Source organism: Phocoena sinus, chromosome 14, assembly GCF_008692025.1.
Source record: "Phocoena sinus isolate mPhoSin1 chromosome 14, mPhoSin1.pri, whole genome shotgun sequence".
In the NCBI taxonomy this organism is placed as follows: domain Eukaryota; kingdom Metazoa; phylum Chordata; class Mammalia; order Artiodactyla; family Phocoenidae; genus Phocoena; species Phocoena sinus.
Window position 1 is genome coordinate 67511567 of NC_045776.1, and position 22124 is coordinate 67533690.

At 43.4% G+C, this 22124-nt stretch overlaps 1 protein-coding gene and 1 long non-coding RNA gene across 3 annotated transcripts in view; one reads left to right on the forward strand and one right to left on the reverse strand.

The window, feature by feature from the left end:
* Nucleotides 1-22124, reverse strand: part of KREMEN1 (kringle containing transmembrane protein 1) — a 63742-nt gene that overhangs the window by 13106 nt on the left and 28512 nt on the right. For both annotated transcript variants that reach the window (XM_032603212.1, XM_032603211.1), the window contains exons 4-5: nucleotides 10096-10220; nucleotides 3535-3688 (exon numbers count right to left, since the gene is read on the reverse strand). In XM_032603212.1, the coding sequence (XP_032459103.1) occupies nucleotides 3535-3688; nucleotides 10096-10220 (279 nt within the window). The remainder of the gene's footprint in view (nucleotides 1-3534; nucleotides 3689-10095; nucleotides 10221-22124) is intronic.
* Nucleotides 1745-18003, forward strand: LOC116739099. Its single transcript, XR_004345459.1, has 3 exons — nucleotides 1745-1779; nucleotides 3380-3385; nucleotides 17869-18003. It is a non-coding gene; the product is annotated as an uncharacterized LOC116739099 (long non-coding RNA).

Genomic DNA, 22124 nt, shown 5'->3' on the forward strand with positions numbered 1-22124 from the left:
TATGAATTATGAGTTGGCTGCTGTCAGGGGCCCCTGCCAGTCAACACACATTGGGGCCTCTGAAGACTGGAATAGACAGCCTCTCAGTGCCATTCTTTTTAGTCCTCGAGGGCATGGAAGCCAGAGGGGGCAGTTAGAGACCTGCGGAAGGGGCCAGTTTGATCATAATCTGAACAACCGGGCAAACTTTGTTCACATACTTTTTTTTTTTTTTTGCGGTACGTAGGCCTCTCACTGTTGTGGCCTCTCCCATTGCGGAGCACAGGCTCTGAACGTGCAGGCTCAGCGGACATGGCTCACGGGACTAGCCGCTCCGCGGCATGTGGGATCTTCCCAGACCGGGGCACGAACCCGTGTCCTCTGCATCGGCAGGCGGACTCTCAACCACTGTGCCACCAGGGAAGCCCTGTTCACATACTTTTAAAGCATTAAACTGGATCTGGTATTATGATCTATTTTGTTATTGTTAATAAAAGGGATTTTTAGCTGCTGAAAATAGAAAAATAAAAAACTGTGGCAAACCTGAGTTTGAATCCTGACTCTGGCACTTATTAGCTTGGACAAATTATTTAATCTTTTGATCCACAGCTTCCTTATCAACTGGGCTGTTGCAAGGATTAAATAACAAAATAAACAAGTGCCCCAGCATCAAGTCTAGCATAAAGCAAGCACTCAATAGAGAGCAATTATTTTCATCATAATTAATTTGTCTTAGGGCACTTTTGTGTGAGGCCCAGTGCTAACTCCTAGATATATTTCTAGTACCAAAGATGATACTTGGTACAAAGATGACTGACTTTAAACCAAATTATTTCCATTTGACGCTCCAGTAGAGGCACTGTGCAAATAAAACATAATTTATCTGCCACACTGAAGATACCCAATAAAAATGTGCTAAGTGAATGAAAGAGTATCATATAAAAACTATACTTATTTTTATTGATATGAAATTCACCATTTTAACCATTTAAAAGAGTACAGTTCAGTGGTATTTAGTTCTGTCACAATGTTGTGCATCCACTGCTACTATCCAATTCCAGGATATTTTCATTACCCCAAAAAGAAAACCCATACCTCCTAAGCAATCATTTCTCATTCCTCCCCTTTCCCCAGCCCTTGGCAACCATTAATCTGTTTTTTGTCTGTATGGATTTGCCTATTCTGGACATTTCTTATCAATGGAATCATTAAATATGCGCCCCGTGCATCTGGTTTCTTTCACTGAGCATCATGTTTTCAAGGTTCCTCATGTTGTGGCAGGGGTAATTCATTTCTTTTTGGGGCTAAATAATATTCCATTGTATGGACACACCACATTTTGTTCATCCATTTGTCAGTTGATGGACATCTGGGGTCTTGCTACTTTTTGGCTGTTACGAATAATGCTGCTATGAACATTCATGTGCAAGCTTTTGTGTGAACATATGTTTTCAGCTCTCTCGGGTATATTCTTAGGAGTGGAATTACTGGGTCATAAGATGACTCTGTTTCACGTTTTGAGGAACTGCCAGACTGCTTCAAAGGAGCTGAGCCATTAACATTTATACCAACAACGTACAGGGTTTCAATTTCTCCATATTCTCACCAACACTTATTTTTCATTTAAAAAAATTAACACTATATTCTGTTTAAAGTAGAAAAACAGGTAGTGAACCCACACACCCTGCTTCTGTTTACTGTCTATGCCCACGGCTTGCTGGTGGTGTGAGTCCTGGCAAGTTATTTATCCCCTCCACAACCTAGGACTCTCTTCCTCTCCACAACCTAGGACTCTCTTCCGTAAAATGAGAGGGATAATAATGCCTTCCTCAGATGGCTGCCAGGAGGGCCCAACGTGACAATTCTTATAAAGCCTTACATACTAGGGACTCAGTATTTTTCTCCTTATTTTTTTTACTTAAGAGTATACCAGGCACTCTGTAAGGTCAGCCAACATACTCTCCTGGGTTGGGGTGTTGAGGCAGAGGATTTTATAACAATGAACTCTGGAGATGAAAGGCTAAATGGACGTGCAACACATATTATTTGCCAACTATTCTCCCTTAAACATTAGCTGAGGTGCAGCCTTTAACAGAGGTACTAACACTGAGCAAAACAGGATGTATAGGAAGCCACTGGCAGTCTCCAGTGGGCACACAACTAAAAAGACCAAAAATTAACCACGTGAGTTCTGCTCGCCAATCCTCCCACTGTGCCCCCACACACAAAAAAACACATTTTTGACAGTGTCTAAGCTGTAACCTGTGAAAGAATCAGTTATAAACTCAGGCTGGGTTTTACAGACACCATACGTAGTGGCTGAATCATGTCCTCCAAAAAGATATGTTTAACTCCTAATGCCTGGTGTCTGTGTTGGTGACCTTATTTGAAAACAGGGTCTTTACACATGTTATCAAGTTAACTGAGGCTGTACTAGATTAGGGTAGACCTAATCCAATGACTAGTGTCCTTGTAAGGAGGCACAGAGGGAAGTCAGTCACGTAAAGAAGACAGAGACCGGAGTGATGCAGCTACAAGTCAAGGAATGCCGAAGACTGCCAGCAATGACCGGATAGTAGGAAGAGGCAAAGGAAGATTCTTCCCTGGAGCCTTCAAAGGGAACATGGCCCTGACAACACCTTGATTTTGGACTTCTAGGCTCCCAAACTATGAGAGAAGAAATTTCTGTTGTTTGAAGCCACCCAGTTGGTGATAATTTGCTATGGCAGCAGCCCCAGGACACTGACGTACCACATGACATTCTGGCTTAAAACTGAGCCACTCAGCCTAGTCAAGATGTCAGCATCTAATCTAGCCTGGGGACTAACAACACTGTAGACTCTACAGTGTATCTCAGTAAGCTCAAGCCTTTCCCTTCGTCTGCCTCATCTGTGACTATCTCCTTCCTGCCATCTTAAAATCTGGCGCTGCACTGGTACGAGGGCGCTTGCGAAGTCTCATTACCACCGCGTAGATGTGGGTGGATTACGGGGGATCAAGTGGGCCAGCAGTTGAAGAGGTCAAGGTCCCAGGCCATACCCCGTTTAGATGCTCTGCCCTGGCCAGCATCTCACGGAGTGGCGGGTCAGGGAGGAGACGGGTGGGTCAGGGCACACTCAGTACCAGGCCTGGAAAGACAACTCGAAGCTTTGCATCTCTTCTCTGCTCTATCACAGTAAGATATAAATCTCAGATGCCTCAGAAAACACTAAAAGGGCTTGCAAATTACATTAAACAAGAGGATCTTAAAGCTGATACTGAACCATTACATCAGTGTCCCTATTATCTTTTCTAGGTTGTCTGAGCATCTCACAATAGGCCAGGGCACAACTGTAAGTAATTACTTGTTAAACGTCTGTGCTCACTTCTAGAGTCTTCTGGTTCAGTGCTGTATCCCCAGGGTCTGGTCAGTGCCTGCCTGGCCTGCAGAAGGTGCTTAATAAGTATTGCCAAGTGAATGAATGGATAACGGGGAGGGAGGAAGCAGGGGCAGGCTGGTTCCCCTGGCCCAGGGTTCCCGTGCCTTGGACAGTGCCAGGCACAGGGCATACTCACTGTCAAAGACGATGATCCTGCCATCGCCCCCACAGGGCTGGGTGTGATCCCCGAAGCAGACGCTGTTGCACTCAGTACTGGCTGCCTCCCCGTACTTCCAGTAATCAGGACTGTTTCCACAGAAGCAAGCATAGCCTGACTCCATCCCGGCAAACTGCCACGACAGAGAAGCAGCACTTGGTAAGCGTCAGTCAGGGGTGTCGGTGGCCTGAAGGAGCCTGGCAGGTTTGGCCCCCAGCAAGCAAGCACTTCGTCTTCCCAGCCCATGTTCCCCAGGGACCTCTGCCTCATCCCACCCTCACCACACTTCATTACATGTAGACTGGTAACTACACACCACCACGGTGCTTCCCCTTCAGTAAGCATCCCTTATTAATGTTTGCATTTCTACTGTATTTAAGTAAGTTAAAGGCAGGGGGGAATCTCATTAACTTGAAACATTAATAATAATAACAGCTAACCATTTTATTGAATGTTTACTATGTGCCAGGTGGTAAATGCTTTAAAGTTAGTACTCACAGAAAACTTACTCTAGACCCCATTTAACATTTTTATTTTTTATATTACCATACAGTACGACTATTTATATGGTACACAGTCCTATGAATTTTAACCTATGTATAGATTTGTACACCCACCACTACAATCAGGATACAGAATAGGTGCATCACCCCAGGAACCTTCCTTGTGCTATCGCTTTATATGATAGTTCTCCCTCTAGAACCCCTGGCAACCACTAATTAGTTTTCTACACTATAGTTTTATCTTTTCGAGTATGTCATACACTATAGACTGAATGCCCGTGTCCCCCCCGACCCCCGAAATTTATATGTTGAAAGCTAATTCCCAATGTGATGGTACTTAGTGGTGAGACCTCTGGGAAGTGAGGGCTTGCTCTCATGAATGGGGTTAGAGCCTTTATAAAAGAGACCCCCTTGCCCCTTCTGCCATGCGAGGACACAGTGAGAAGATGGCCATCTATGAACCAGGAAACGGGCCATCACCAGACACCAAATCTGCCAAAGCCTTGATCTTGGATTTCTCAGCCTTTAGAACCATGAGAAATAAAATGCTTGGTTTAAGCCAACCATTTTGTAACAGCAGCCAGAATGGACTAAGACACTGTATACTGTACATGGAATCATACAGTATGTTATGTTTTGAGAGTGGCTTCTTTCACTCAGCATAATGTCTCTGAGGTTCATCCAAATTGACGCATGTATTTTATAATTTGCTGAGCAGTAGTCTGTTGTATGAATGTACCACAGTTTGTTAATCCATTGGGTTGTTTTTAGTTTTTCATAATTATAAAATAGAGCTGCTATAAACATTTGTGTAGATTTTTGTGTGAACATAAGTTTTCCTTTCTCTAGGGTAAATACCTAGAAATGAGATTTCTGGGTTGTAATTTCTCTACAACCTCACTAACACTTGCTTTTGTCGTTTAAAAAAAATTACAGCTGTCCTAGGTTATTTATTATATGAAGTGGTATCTGATTGGTTTTGATTTGCATTTCCCTAAAGACTAGTAATATTCAGCATCTTTTCACGTGCTTACTGGCCATTTGTACATCTTCTATGGAGAAATGTCTATTCAAATCCTTTGCTCATCAGGGCTTCCCTGGTGGCACAGGGGTTAAGAATCCGCCTGCCAATGCAGGGGACAAGGGCTTGACCCTTGGTCTGGGAAGATCCCACACGCCTGGAGCAACTAAGCCCGTGAGCCACAACTACTGAGCCTGTGCTCTACAGCCTGTGAGCCACAACTACTGAGCCCGCGTGCCACAACTACTGAAGCCTGCGTGCCTAGAGCCCATGCTCCACAACACGAGAAGCCACCACAATAAGAAGGCTGTGCACCGCAACGAAGAGTAGCCCCCGCTAGCCACAACTATGCCGTGGAGCAACTAAGCCCATGCACCACAACTACTGAGCCTGCACTCTACAGCCTGAGAGCCACAACTACTGAGCCTGCATGCCACAACTACTGAAGCCCGCGTGCCTAAAGCCCATGCTCCACAACAAGAGAAGCCACCGCAATGAGAAGCCTGTGCACTGGCAACAAAGAGTAGCCCCCGTTAGCCACAACTAGAGAAAGCCCATGCGCAGCAACAAAGACCCAATGCAGCCAAAAATAAATAAATAAATAAATAAATAAATATTTTTAAAAAAATCTACAGATCGTTTGCTCATTTTTTAGTTGGGTTGCTTGTCTTTTTATTGTCACATTGTAAGAGTTCTTTATATATTCTGGGCATTAGATTTTTATTCAGATATATGTTTTGCAAATATTTTCTCTATTCTGTGAGTTGCTTTTTCACTTTCTTAATAGTGTCCCTGATACACAGACGTTTTAAATTTTGATGAAGTCCAATTTACCTATTTTTTCTTTGTTTGTTTGTGCTTTTGGTATCATAACTAAAAAACCACTGCCTAATCCAAGGCCATGTATATTTGTACCCATACTTCTTTCTAAACTTTTATAGTTTTAGCTATTACATGTAGGCCTGTGATCCATTTTTAATTAATTTTCATATATAATATGAGGTAGGGGTCCAAATTCATTCTTTTTCCATGTGGATATCCAGTTGTCCCAGCACTATTTGTTGAAAAGACTATTCTTTCCCCATTGAATGATATGGCACCCTTGTCAAATATCAATTAGCCTTGGGACTTCCCTGGTGGCCCAGTGGTTAAGACTTTGTCTTCCAATGCAGGGGATGTGGGTTCGATCCCTGTTCGGGGAGCTAAGATCCCACATGACTCAGGGCCAAAAAACCAAAACATAAAACAGAAGCAATATTGTAACAAACTTAATAAAGACTTTAAAAAAATGGTCCACATAAAAAAAAACTTTAAAAAAAATCAATTGGCCTTAAATAAATGTATGGGTTTATCTCTGGACTCTAAATTCTATTCCATTGGCTTATATATCCATCTTTATGTCAGTACTATAGCTATTTTTTCAGTAGTATAATTTGAAGTTATGATGTGATGTAAGGACAGGGGTTCCTGTTTTTCATAAAGAGCTCCAGTTCTCCAGAACCATTTGTTGAAAGACTATCCTCTCTCCCACTGAATTACCTGGGCATCTCTGTTGAAAATCAATTGTCCATCTAAGTGCAGGTCCATTTCTGGACTCTCTATCCAGTTCCATTGATCTATAACAAAGGTTGGAAAACTCCTTCTATAAAAAGTCATACAGTAAATGTTTTCAGCTTTGTGGGTCACACGGTCTCTTCTCAATGACTAAACATGAAAGCAGGCTTGGACAATATATACAGGAATGGGTGTGGCTGTGTGTCAATAAAACTTTTTTTTTTTTTTTACAGAAATATGTGGGTGGTAGGATTTGGCCCACATGCCAAATCTGACTCATGATCTATGTGACTATTTGTATGCCAATACTACTGTCTTGATTACTGCAGCTTTACAGAAAGTCTTGAGATCATGCAGGGCAAGTCCTCCTAGGATGATCTCTTTAAAAATTATTTTGATTATTCTAAGTTCTTTGCCTTTCCATATAAATTCTAGGATCAGCTTGTCAATTTAAAAAATCTGGTATGATTTTGATTAGGATTGTATTGAATCTATTGATCAATTTGGGGAAAACTGACATTATAACAATACTGAGCCTCCTGATCTATGAACAATGTCTATGTCTCCATTCATTTAGATCGTCTTTAATTTTCCCTTGCCATGTAGTATTCAGTGTATAGGTCTTCAATATCCTTTGTTAAACTTATTTCTGTTATTTATGCTACTGTAAATGGCATTTAAATTTTTGTTTTAATTTTTAAAATAAAACTTTAATTAAAAATTATTTTTAAAATTAATTTTTAAATTGAAAATTTATATTTAATTGTTCACTTTTAGTATATAGAAATGCAACTAATTTTTGTATATGACCTTATAAACTGCAACCCTGCTAAATCTACTTATTAGTTCTAATAGCTTTTTCATAGATTCCTTATGTCTACATACATGATCATCTTGTCCATAAATAAAGAAAATTTTACTTCTCCCTTTCCAACCTACATGCCTTTTGTTTACTTTTCTTTCCTTATTTTATTGGAAAGGACCTCCAGTACAATGCTGATCAGAAGAAGTGGCAGTGGGCCTCACTGTTTGTTCCTGATCGTACATGTAAAGCACTGAACCTTTCAGCACTGAACATAAATTTAGCTTTAGCGTTTTTGGTAGATGCTCGTAATCAAATTGAGGAAGTTCCCTTCTCTTCCTAGTTTGCTTATGACTTTTCTCATTAATGGGTGTTGTGTTTTCTCAAATACTTATGCTGTATTTTCATTTTGAAATAATTCCAAACCTATAGAAAAACTGCAAGAATAATACAAAGAACTGCCCTTTCCCTCTCACCTAGAGACCCACATTCAAGTTGGCAACTGCCTTTGTAGAAAAGGATCCAATCCAGCATCACAGACATACTTAGCTGTCGGGTCTCCTCAGTCTCCTTCAATCTGGAATAGCTGCAGGCCTTCCTTGACCTTTGTGACCTTAACATTTCTGAAGAATAAAGGCTATTTTGTAGAATGTCCCTCGTTTCAGATTTACCTAGTGTTTCATGCTTATATTCATATTACGCATTTTTGGCAGACAATCACCAAAGTGATGTTATGCTCTTGACAGGTCAGGTGAGACACAATGTCTAGTGGTCCCATCACTGGTGATACTAACTTTGATCACCTGCATATGGTAGTGCACGCCAGTTTTCTTCACTGTAGAATTACTTGTTTTCCCTTTATGGTAGTATTTTGTGGGGAGATCTCTGAAGCTATATAAATATCCTATTCCTCACGCAACTTTCACTCACTAGTAAAACTTTTACTCACCATCCATGAGGATGTGGAATATTTACATACCTTGATATTTGTTCTCTGAATCAATTATTACTATGATGGTGGCCAAATGGTGAATTTTCTAATTCCATCATTTCTTCTACATTTATTAGTTGGCATTCTCCTGTAAGGAAATGCTTTTCTTCTCCTCATTTATTTGTTCACTTTTTTTTTTAACATCTTTATTGGAGTATAATTGCTTTACCATGGTGTGTTAGTTTCTGCTCTATAACAAAGTGAATCAGCTATACATATATCCCCATATCTCCTCCCTCTTGCATCTCCTTCCCACCCTCCCTATCCCACCCCTCTAGGTGGTCACAAAGCACCAAGCTGATCTCCCTGTGCTATGTGGCTGCTTCCCACTAGCTATCTATTTTACATTTGGTAGTATTCAGTTATTTTTTTACATCAGCGTGAATTTGCAGATTCTTATTTTATTTAATGGAGTATATTTATTATTCTTATTATTTGTTTTGAAGCTCAAATTATGTTAGATTTAGCCAGTGGGAGTCCCTCCAAGTGGGTTCCTGTGTCCTTTTGACAAGTCCCTCACATTCCTTACTTTCTTGTACAAGATGTTTCAGGATCATCTTGTGCTTTCTCAGAAAAAAAACCCCAACAACCTTATCTTGTGATTTCTCTAGAATCAGCAATTTTCTCCAAGGAGCCCTAGTTCTTTTTAATGGAGAACAGTATTTATAAACCAAGATATGAGTGCTAAATGTGACCTTTACTACCAGTGTGGCACTGTTCCCAGGCCTTTTCAGTGGACAGACCTAGGAAATATACATGTATATACATACATACACATACACACACACTTTTATAGTTAAATTTACTTCTCTCTATATATGTATCAGAAACCATGCACTATACTAATAACTTCAATCCCTGTCCAACACTATAGACTTCATTCCAGTTTTCCCTGGCTTTCTTCTCTAATAATGAGAAACCTGGCTCCCATTATCCTCAATATAGTTACTTATATGCTCAATCTTTTGCAAGCAACCAATCGCTTGATCACGTTGGGCTAACTGCCTTGCTCAGCTACCTGCCCCACAGAGGCCCTGAACCCTGCCAGTCTATTTTCCTCGCTTGGGCCTGATTAATGATCTTTTGACTGAAGAAGGAAGGAAGGAGGAAGGAAGGAAGGAAGGAAGGAAGGAAGGGAGGGAGGGAGGGAGGGAGGGAGGGAGGGAGGGAGGGAGGGAGGGAAAGACTTTTCTTTGATATAATAAACAAGAGCATTACTGAACCTTAATGGCCGACGAATGAGTTTCAGATAGAAGAATGGATAGGAAGGAAAGAAACTATTTTGGACTGGTGCCCAGGCTAGGGCACCCTAATGTATCAAAGAAGTAACCACTACCTTGGCTTATTCCCAGATCCCCCAGGGAGCCAGAGATGTCTCTGCTCATAACATGCAGGGGCTCAAGGACACATGTAACTGTGCTGGAAGTCAAACTGGGATGCAGATATTGGTGCTTTTCCTCCCCTTTTCTCGCAGTCTTTGGACAGAGTGCTGCCTCACGCCCTTGAATCCCAAGCCTCACTCTTCCTCCAACTTCTCCTTGGCAGAAAAGTATACAGTCATATAGCTTCACAGGTTGTTTTTTACAGTTTATATGTTTTAAAGGTATCTTAGCAGAATGCACTTACACTTTTATCTTTTTCTATAGATACATAGCCACAGAACCATTACCTTGAACCTTTGACTCCGACAAAAACTGATACAAGTTTGTATGGTAAGTCTGTTAGACGTTTTACTGGCACCAGTTAGAGGAGGTGGGTTTCCATGATCCTTGTAGCAGCCAAGGTTTCCAGGCACTGAAGAAAAATGAAAAACAAAACAACTTTACAACATCTGGCTGTGAACACCAAGAGGGAAAAGCGTGTTGTGTCAGGTACTCTCATCTCAGCCAACATTTCCACTCCTAAGGTGCAAATGAATAACAAGCAATAAGCTTTAAAAATGGAAACCTTGGGCTTCCCTGGTGGCGCAGTGGTTGAGAGTCCGCCTGCCGATGCAGAGGACACGGGTTCGTGCCCCGGTCTGGGAAGATCCCATATGCCGTGGAGCGGCTGGGCCCATGAGCCACGGCCGCTAAGCCTGCATGTCCGGAGCCTGTGCTCCGCAATGGGGGAGGCCACAGCAGTGAGAGGCCCGTGTACCGCAAAAAAAAAAAAAGAAGCCTTAGTGTCCTCTGCTAGCTGCTACGTTTTTGTTTTATTTTGACGAGTAAGGCCCACATAACTAAGCCTAAGAAATTTTTCACCTGTTCAATATTGATAGAATTTAGTATTGACGAGACCTAGGAATAACTTCCTAAAAACAGAGAAGCTACAATATGTAAATGACGTTTCAGAGTCACTGGACAGCAAAAAAGCCCTTGGAAGCCCACCATCCTATGCCTTATGCCTCCCCTTGTTTCTTAAAAAGCCCCGCAAGTTGGTTTAACCAGGTCCTTTGGTGAATGTATTAGTTTCCTATTGCTACTGGAATAAATGACCACAAATCTAGTGGCTTAAAGTAGCATAAATTCATTATCTTAACAGTTCTGGAGGTCAGATGTACTAAATGGGTCTTCTGGGGCTAAAATCAAGGCATCAGCAGAGCTGTGTTCCTTCACAGGCTCGAGGGGACAACCTGTTCCTTGCCTTTTCCGTCTCCTAGAAGCTGCCCCTATTCCTTGGCTTGTGGCTGCCCCATCCCAGCCTCTGCTTGCCCCCCTCTGCTTCTATCATCACATCACCTTCTCTGACTCTAGTCCTCCTGCCTCTATGTTACAAGGACCTGTGTGGTTACACTGGCCCAGCTGGGTAATTCAGGACAATCCTCCCCATCTCAAAATTCTTAACTTGATCACATGTGCCATGTAAGGTAACATATTTAAAGATTCTGGGGGTTACAAAATAGACATTTTGGGGAAGATTATTCTGTTTACCACAGTGAACATATTAGTGTTTCACACAATCAGATGGTCTGGTCTAGTAGAAAAAGCTGCAACTGAGAATAAGGAAACCTAAATATATATACCAACTGTGGTAGACAGCTTTCAAAGATGGCCCTCCATGATCCCTACCTCCTGGTGTTCATGCCCTTGTGTGATCCCCTCCCCTTGAGTGTGGGCTGGAAGAGTGACTTGCTTTTGTCCAACAGAACGTGGCAAAGTTGATGGGATGCCACTTCTGTGATTGGGTTACAAGAGACTGTGACTTTAGTCTTGCTAGTAGACTCTCTCTATCGCCCTCTCAGCTTATATACTTTGATAAAGCAACATATCATGCCCAAGATGTCATATGGCAAGGAACTGAGAATGGCCTTCAGCCAACAGCCAGCAAGGAACTGAGACTTTCAGTTTCTGCAAAGGCTGAATCCCACGAACAACTATGTATGCTTGAAGTAGATCCTTCCCCAGAGGAACCTTCAGAGGAGATCCCGGCCCTGGCAGACACATGAGAGACCTTGAAGCAGAGGACCCAGCTAAGCCATGCCCAGATTTCCTGGCCCACAGAAAGTGTGAGATAATAAATGTGTGCTGGGGCTTTCCTGGTGGTGCAGTGGTTAAGAATCTGCCTGCCAATGCAGGGGACATGGGTTCGAGCCCTGGTCCGGGAAGATCCCACATGCCGTGGAGCAACTACGCCCACGCGCCACAGCTACTGAGTCTGTGCTCTAGAGCCCGCGAGCCACAACTACTGAGCCTGCGAGCCGCAACCACTGAAGCCTGTGCGCCTAGAGCCAGTGCTCCGCAACAAGAGAAGCCACCACAATGAGAAGCCCGTGCGCCGCGACGAAGAGTAGCCCCCGCTCGCCGCAACTAGAGAAAGCCCACGTGCAACGAAGACCCAACGCAGCCAAATAAATAAATAAATAAAAATAATTTTTTAAAAAGTCATTTAAAAATGTGTGTTGTTTTGATTCATTAAATTTTAGAGTAATTTGTCATACAGCAATAGACAACTAACACACCTATATAACACATACTAAATATATGCTCATTGAATGAAGGAATGAATTTATTGTGAGCCATGGACAAATCAACCTCTCTGCCCCTTAGTTTTCCATCTGTGTTATTAATTTATGAATCACTTCACTATCAGATGAAGCCCTTTCCCTACGTTCTCTGTTTGGCTCCTCACAGTTTACATAATTACAGCTATAATAAGACATGAATGAGGCCTGGTCCTAGAAGCACTTCTAGGTCAGTCAAGAGTTATACATTATCCAATTCCAAAGTGAGACATATAGATTCTTAGGAAGCACTTTTCCTTTATGTTTAAGGCTGGAGAACAGCATGGTCCAGTTTAGTAAGCTTTATATCCAAACTAGTTTTTGGCATATAAAAATATACATATATATGTATATAGGTATATGTGTGCATAATATATATACGTACACATACACACTTTTTAATTTCTGTCACCATCTACATCTAACCAGCTCATTGTAAATTGGCAGGAAGTTAACCCAAAGAGTCATCCTTCCCCCCTAAGCCAAGTGGTTACCCTTCTCCTTTGCATCACACATGGTTCAAATATAACAAATGTGGCTCACCACACAAATGTTAAAATGCATCTTTCGGAAACAAACCAAATCTCTATAGAAGCAAATGCAAACAGAAAAGCTCTAGGCAGTAGGAGTTCACAGTGTTCAGTGGGGGCCTAGCTTGGGAATGGCTGGATTTTAGAGTTTAAACAAATGCAGTGAGTTAAGTAAGCATCTAGTCGGAGGCATATCATATAAGCCAAGTTTGTTAAAGGGGCTTTACATATGGAAACCTGAGCCACGCGTTTAATGGTTTTTAATAAAAGCTACTTGATCGTGATCGTCTTGGTCATTTACTCTGATTTCTCTCTCATTTATTCCATTATGTTCACAAATAAGCATGATATTATGTATTCATTTATAGACAGCCCAAGGCACATAATCATAAATGTTAAGATTAGACATAAACAGGGTCGTAGTTTGCATTGATGCAGCTGGAACCTATAAGCTTTATTCACAATAATTCGGTGAGCAAATCCAGGCAGCTCATGTTCCAGTGGGGCAGTGAGGTCCCAAAGCGCACCGGGAGGTAGATCACTGGAAATCAGACCACACCATGCTGCTGCTGCTCCACCCCTCTGAATACCCATGGCCTTAGGTATCATCCTTGACACCCAAGTCAATCGCTTGCCAGACACTGTCAATTCTACCTCTTAAAATATTGCAGACACCTGTCCACGTCTCTATCCAGCCTGCCATTTCCCCCGTTTAGGCCACCGTTCTCCCACTCAGACTATTCCATTGGTCTCCTATTCCATTTCCCTGCTCCTAGGCTCACCCTATTCTAATCTAGTTAGTGCACTGCAAGCACAGTAATCTTTACAGTACATTCCAGGCAGAGGAAGGCCAAGGGCAAAGGCCTAAGGCAAGAACAACCTTGGCCTTCGCAGGAACACAAAGTAGTGAGTATGACCAGTGAAAGAGAGGGAAAAGCAGCAGGAGATGCAGAGGTATGCAGGAGCCCTGCCTAAAACCCTCAAAGCTCCCATGCTGCCCTTCAGGATAAAGTCCAAATTCTCTCACATGGTACACAAGGTCCTGCCTGATCTGTGCTGTTCCCCTACCCCACCCCCATCAGCATAACCCCTCTCTCTATCCCTCGGCTCACATTCTATATGAAAGCCAAGATAAATCATAGTGCATCTCCAAGTTTCCCACCTGCACATTGCTCTATGGCCTCTGGACTTTCTTACAAAAGTCTGTTTCTTCTGCTTAGAATGCTCTTCCCTGCTTAAGATTGCAGCCTGAGCATCATTTCCCTTGGGAAGCCCCATGGGCCTCCCATCAACCTCCCATCCCACAAAACAGGTTATACGCCCCTGCTGTGTAGTCCTACAGCAGCCTATGCTAAGCTTGATCCTAAACACTTGTTTATGTGTCTCTCTCCCCAGTTAAACATGAACAACTTAAGGGTAGGACTGTACCTTCTGTCCACTTGTATTCCCAGGGCCTGGCATGGTCCTAGCCATACAGCAGGTGCTCTAAAACTGTGTGCTGAGTGAACAAATGTGTCCCACATTGCCAGCTGAACTCATGGGGAGAGAGAGGTACCTCTTAGGCAGCAGGGAGTCGAGAGAGCAGAGCAGAGTGAAAGGCAGAGCTCATCTGCATCACGACGTCCACTTACAGCCAGTACCCATTGGTTTTGACTCCTCTCTGTCCTCTTTGACTATCTGGAAACACCATTCCAGATAACCAAGTTCTCCATTAAAGGTTAACTTTAAAACTTAAAATTCTATCTTTATCATTTTGGATGAAACTTTTCTAAAATGCATTAGCTATTTTTTTTAAAAAAACTTAGTTTAACTTACGTACTTTAAGTTTTTCCTGGTGGCTTGAGGTCACCAGATGTACGTCACCAAATGGTCCCAGACTGGTGTGCTTTTGTGTGTTCCTGTGTCTGACTTTAATAGTTAATCTGTCTCCGTGGTTACTGTTGGGGCAGCTGAACCCTCAGAACATTAGAACTGGAAGGAGTCTTAGCATCTACTTGCTACTGTTCGTGCCTGTGGTCTTTGCTTATCCTCTTCTTAATTTTCTGCTTCTTAGGCTTATAAGAAAACTATCGAGCTTATTAGAACTGTGTGGAAAATAATAGTTTCTGAAAGAGGGAAGGCCTTTACCACTTCCCACTTTTGGCTGTCCATACTGTAGCTCGGGGTTGTTTTTTGCTCGCTCACTTCCCAGTTCTTGGCAACGTTCTGAAGAGCACTGGTGCTACCATCACCTGTCCAGAAGCAGCCAGCATTTTGCAGCATTCACAAATGTGGGCTTTCGAGTCAGAAGGACCTCAGGCTTAACTCTGGCCCCTCCACAATGGCCTTTCTAAGTTGAGGTTCGTCCACAGTGGAATGAGGAAAATATGGGCCTCAAAGGGTTCTTGTGAGAATTAAAATTAGATAATGTAAACAAAGTAAACACCACAAGGCCTGGCAATATAGTATGTGCTGAATAAACAGTGTTTGTTATCATTATATACAACAAGGCTTTCATCATTTACCACACCAACAAGAATAACCTGCTCGGTTAACAGAAGAGTAAAATGGGACTTCCCTGGTGGCACAGTGGTTAAGAACCTGCCTGCCAATGCAGGGGACACGAGTTCAAGCCCTGGTCTGGGAAGATCCCACATGCCGTGGAGCAACTAAGCCCCGGTGCCACAACTACTGAGCCTGCACCCTGGAGCCCGCAAGCCACAACTACTGAGCCTGCATACCACAACTACGGAAGCCGGTGTGCCTAGAGCCCATGCTCTGCAACAAGAGAAGCCACGACAATGAAAAGCCCACGCACTGCAACGAAGAATAGCCCCCGCTCGCCACAACTAGAGAAAGCCCGTGTGCAACAACGAAGACCCAATGCAGCCAAAAATAAATAATTTAAAAAAAAAAGAGTAAAATAGCATTGACTTAAAAGATAAAGTCAAAGGCAGCCACCTTGGAAAACTGGGTTTGATTCTAGATATTAAAATATTAACCTCTTACATCTGGCTAGATACAGTGCACTGCCATGCGAGCCTTTCACATGAAACTCAGGTCCCTTTCAAGAAGGTGGGACAGGTGATGTGCTTCCTAGGTGACTGAGAAGCTGCAGTTCAGCAAGGTTAAGGGCCTTGCATGGGGACACACAAGATGGAACTAACTGGAGAGCAGAGGTCAGCTCTAGAGTGGCAGATTCTCACTCCACGGTATTTTTCTTGGTGTCCCTGCCCCCCCCTTTCCTCATGGGGACAGTCTGGGAGCTAAACGAAAGTGACTTCCTGAGAATAAGGACTGAATCTGCAAACACGCAGTCCCTCAGCGCCCTGTGTCCCACAAGGCTGGCCTCTGAGGGCTGTCACTGCCTCTGACTCGCACTGGAAAGTGTGGCTCGAAGTCTCGCCAGAGAAGACACGTCATTGTCGTCTTCAAAAGCATGACTAGTCAACTGAGTGGATTTCCAGACTGTGTCCCACCCTTAGCTCTTCCCAGAAGCAGGGAGGAAAAGTCAAGTTGAAAAAGGATATTTGTCCTCAGATTCCTTTTTACTTTCAAGACCACTTTAAAGTCCTGTTGCTTGGTCATGCATTTTTTTCTTACCAAAGAGGCTCCAACACATTCAATTTTTAAAAATCATCTTAGAATATAAATGGACCCCTTGTTTATCATACTTGATGCTTTAAAATGTGACAGTTAATTACCAACAACCTCTTCAGATGTTCAGAGTTCCTGACAGAGATAAAAGTTTTAGAGGTGGCTGAGGGAAGATGGTTCTCTCTTCGGATTAATCCAAGAACTATCGTTCTTTTACTACCACAAGGAACTGTTGGGAAGCAACCAGGCAGGCTTCCTAAATAGCCATTACATTTGGATATAACTGTGGCCTCACTGTGAAGGTGCTAAACACACCTCCATGGGGGCCTCCACAGCCAACAGCCCTTTTCTGAGAACCACTGTCTCAGAGGACCTGCTACCTGCTACTGTAACTGCTGCTGGGTGGGGACAGGCCAAAGAACCCCACCCATCCTCTGGCCACAGCTGACTCCCACTGGGGCCACCAGATCCTCTCTCCCAGGAAGGTGGAACTGGATTCCAGTAAGTGAATTACAGGCACTGGACTTGTAGGGTTCAGTCAAGTAGGGATTAAGGCAACCAGCCACGTTTGGAGCACGTGAGAGGATGAGTGAGCTGATTCTGTTGGTCCACAAAGAGGAAGAAGAATGGACACCATACTGAGAGAGAGGCATAGACGGGAGGCCATGTGGCCCCAAAGAGAAATGGCAAGAATGGGTACTTCCTTCCCAGGTTCTTGGGACGCAGGTATTGACTTCTGCAATATACTCCCAGTGTCCTTCCAATAAATAAATCTCTTTTGCTCAAGTTAGCTTGAGTGAGTTCTATTCCTCGCAATCTAACAATTCCTGACAAACACAGAAAACATGGCTTTTATTGTACAAGGTCAATCTGAATAAAAATCTTCAGATGGTAATTTGCTTAAGAAGAAAACATCACTGTGTTTTCTATTCCAGTGCTCTGACCAAATCTGAGATATTTGTTTAAGAAACCAGAAGCAGGGTTTCCCTGGTGGCGCAGTAGTTGAGAGTCCGCCTGCCGATGCAGGGGACATGGGTTTGTGCCCCGGTCCAGGAAGATCCCACATGCCGCAGAGCGGCTGGGCCCGTGAGCCACGGCCGCTGAACCTGCGCGTCTGGAGCCTGTGCTCCGCAACGGGAGAGGCCACAACAGTGAGAGGCCCGCGTACCGCCAAAAAAAAAAAAAAAAAAGAGAAACCAGAAGCAAAGTTCTACATTTTAGAAAACTCTTCCCTGGCTGTATAGAACTCCTCTTACTTTTTCTTACAAATAAAAATTTGGTTCTTCAGAAACCATGCAGTGACTGCTTATTTTTTTATACTACAAGAATAAAGATTTTTATTAAGCATTGTAAGTTGCATTCAATAGCCTTCAGATACACCACACCACAACCCATATACAATCAGTCAAACCCAACAGCAGTTCATTCTTGCACAATCCATGACTTAAGGCAAAACTCCCTTCAACTTACAGTAAGACCCTACTCAGGTCTTGCAGGCAGGGATTGGGGAATTGCATCTTATTTCTGATCACTAATGTGTGATGAAGAGCATCAGGAGAATTATATAAAAATGAATAAGAAGTGATCTGATTTCAAAGTACATTGTTTGGAAACATTGACAAAAACATTAAAATGATATATGTATACCTGCTTCTATTAAATTCTTGATGGGAAAGTTCTCAAGAACAAGCAATTTGTTTCCTGCTACAGAAGGCGGGGGGGCGGTGACTGCTTATTTTAAATGTCATTTAACCTTGTGTGGCAGAGACTATCTTCTGTCTCAGGGACTCCACATTGGTGCCTCAGTAGTTGAATTCTCCCTTCCGTGGGAATAAGGACCAAGTACACATGAGATGATACCACTGGTGTCCTATCAGAGGACCAGCCAGTTCAAATACCTCCTTCAGAGCATCAATAGGCTAAGCGTGGATTATTCCACACTCTCAGCCCATGACTATGAGCACACTGTACGCCATCCTGTCAATCTATAACTTCCGTTCCAAACCTGACAGCCACCAGTGTGGTCCAAGTCCTATCATAATATGGCCCCTTTCTACCTCTATAACTTTTTTTTAAAGTTTTTTTTTCTTTTTTTGGCCATGCTGTGCGGCATGCGGGATCTTAGTTCCCCCACCAGGGATTGAACCCGTGCACCCTGCAGTGGAAGCATGGAGTCTTAACCACTGGGCCACCAGGGAATCCCTCTACCTCTATAACTTTATTTCTAAACATCAATTCTCGTTTTCAGTCACTCTGATTCTTCAAAGCAGCCCTACTTATGTCTCTGAGTCTCATTATCGACTCACCCAAATAAATAAGTAAACACCGCTTTTTCTTCCGCTTTGAAATTTTACCTTTAGGGGAAGGTGGTAAGAGTTCCTAAGGATCCTGACCCCCATATAACCCTGATGTATCACAGAGATAGTTCTCCTCTGGCAGGAGTTCCTTCTTTGAAACTTAATTTCTGGTGATATAATGCGGTAGACAGTCTCCAAAGGAGGGTCTAATCATTTCTCCCCTCCCCACTTATGTCATACATGTGTGTGACTCCCCACTTTAAACTTGGAATCAATTTCTTCTCCCCTTGAATCTGGACTGACCTTGTGACTTCCTTTGATTAACAGAATATGGTGGACTTCTGAGTTCACTTCTTAAGGGGACTGGAAGCTTCTCTTGGAAGCCAGCCACCCTATAAGAGGTCTAAGTATGCTGCTGGAAAGAGAGGTTGCCCAGGTAGAGGCCTGAAGCTGTCTTGGATGCCCCAGCCCCAGGAGAGCCCCCAGGTGGATGCAGCCATCCGACTGAGCCCAGGTAAGAGCAGTAGAAGCATGGCCGAGCTGAAACTCAGCCAACCCACAGAGTCAGGAGAAATGACAAGTTGTTGTTGTTTTAAGCCACTGGGGTTTGGGGTGGTTTCTGATGCAGTAACAGACAACTGAAACACCTTACTCGACCAAAGTTCAGTCCAAGTTCAAGAGGAATGATACAGCTGTGTCTCTGGGAAGAAGAGCTCAGTCTGACTTGAACTTTTTTTCTGGGACACCACAAATATCCCAGGCAAAGAACCACAGAGGCATCTTTTACTCTTCCTGCTGTTTCATCCCTTATATATTCCACTTGTCAAGTTCTGACTTCTTCCTAAATGCATCTTGGATTAACCCTTCCTGCATGATCTCACTGCTGCCACCACCGCCCAGGCCCTCATCTCCTGCGTTTAGAAATCTACACCCATTCTCTCCTCCCCAAACGTCCCTCCCCCGATCTACACTTTAAGGGACACTGGGCTCATCTTCCTGAACGAGGGCTTTCAGCGTGTCAGCTGCCAACTAATCAGCCCTGGCTTTCAAGGTTCTGACCCGGTTCCTCTCTGTCCGCTCCTTTCCTCAGGCATCTTGGCTCCCACCAGCGTGCATGGCAATCCCGTGTCCTTCCTCCAAGTCTCTGTCCAGCTGTTCCCTGACCTGCTGTGCCCTGACCCATCCAGCCCCACCAGCCTTACTCGATAACAATGCCTCCAGCTCCCCAACCATCACGGAGCCCTCTCATCTTCAAAAACTCACAGCTCTCTACCTCATAATTCAATCTTATTTATATAATTGGTGGGCCGGTCTCCAATTTTCTCCTGTGTTTATAACTCAGATTCCTAATTACATCATAAGATTGAGGGTAGGGACTATTTCTTATGTTTATGTATACTCCTTACAGGCAAGTGCTGGTGTAAAGATTTTACAGTAAAATTGTCCTTATTGATCTGAATGATTTTCCCTTTTTAAGTTATTAGTATGCTTTACACAACTTTGCTTTAGAACATTTTGGAAATGTGATATACATAACTGTCGCTGAGGAAAATGTCCATTTGGTTCAGAAAGTCTGTATTATTTTAGTGAAAAATTAAATAATATCCACTGCCAAAAACAATGAGTAATTGAGTATATGCCAGATCTGAAACCATAAAACTGCACTGTCAGAACGAATGTGGGGCCTCCTGTGCTCCCCGAGTGCAGTGTCACATCAGGCCCCAGTGGAATGGCCTCCGAGCAGCTGAGGCACAGCTCCGGGGCCCTGGGGCCAGTCATATAAAGCAGGAACAGAAAGAAATAAAATGCAGGTCAGGAATAACCTGTTTAGGAATTAGATGACAGGAGCATGCCAATGGTGGTTTATGCCTTGGAGAAAGCAGAGGCCACCACAATCCACGCTGTTACTTGCATGCCTTCCCTCTGCTAGGTCCTGGACTCAGAGTCATGTGTATCTTACTCATCTAATCTTCAAAATAACCCTGAAAGGTAGAGATGTGGAAACCAAGGCTCAGAGGAGAGTCATTTGGCCGTGAGCTATTAAGCGAGTAATGATTACAACCTAAGCCGGTATGACTCTGGAGGCCACATTCTTTCCACTAGATTGTGTTGTCTCTCTTCTTGGGAGAGATATGACACCACATCAGCAAGACTATTTGGTGAGCACCTGTTACAGCCTCCACAGTGCTAGATGTTGTGGAAGATTGTTAAAATATATGGCTCGAGGAGGGAAAGCCCCAATAAATTCCATCAGTACCCCTCTGTAAATAAACATACAGTCCAAGTAAAATGAGGGGGCCGGCTGAGCAAACACAGCTTTCAGAGAAACCCTCGAGTACCCCTCCACCTTAAGTCTCTCCTTCAGAGATTCCAGAGCTACCCCTGTGCTGATATTTGAACAGCTTAGTCCAGTTGGGAAAACAAAACTGCTCACATCAAGCAAGAATAAACAATCAAAAACAGGATTCTGACCATGCTAATTTGGGTAGTCTAAAAGGGTTCAATTAGACAAAAACATTAAATAATTGTAGTGGAAAGAGAGAAAAGGTAAAAACTGAGTCGGCATAATTCATATTATTAATGTTCATCTTTTCTTTGGCTACCAGCTGAAGTTTAAGGTTTCATTTTAGCTGTAAAGTGTTAGTGACGTGCTGAGATGTGTCTTTTTCAAGGTGAGGTTCAGCCAGTGCAATGGAAACACGGTGCTGGGAGAGACCCTGAGGCCCGGACAAGGCTGCTGATGCAGGGTTTCAAACAAAAGGTCCACTTCTGGGGAGCCCCTTCCCAGCTGAGAACAGCTGGGCCGGGAACACCCGCGGAGATGGGCCCAACAGTCTCCAGAGCTGGCTCTGCCTGCAACAAATGCTTCCTGGATACCATCGCAGCCTGCTTACTCCCGGGGCTTGGGATTTCCCAAACTCAAAGAAGAAAAGAAAATGACTTGGAGCTAACAGCTTGAACTGCAGACCCTCTGTCGCCACTGAGTTAATCCTTTGGTTTCTACAATGTCAAAAAGGCAATCCTAATAATTCAGCATACTATCAGAATTTCAAACTCTAATTCCCAAACAATCCACAAAGAAAAATTCTCAGGAATGACCTCAACAGTAGCCTGGATCCACCTCAAGGTTCCCGCTTTTAAGGAAATAAAGGAAATGGGGCTGTTCTCAAGTACTGGACAGAAATGGCACTGGTCCTGCCATTAGGAGTCCTAGATTCAAATCCTATTTGGCTCAGAGGGTAATCCTCATCAAATCACTTAACCACTCCAGCTTCATTTTCTCATCTGACCAAGGGGAGCAGGCGGGAGAGGA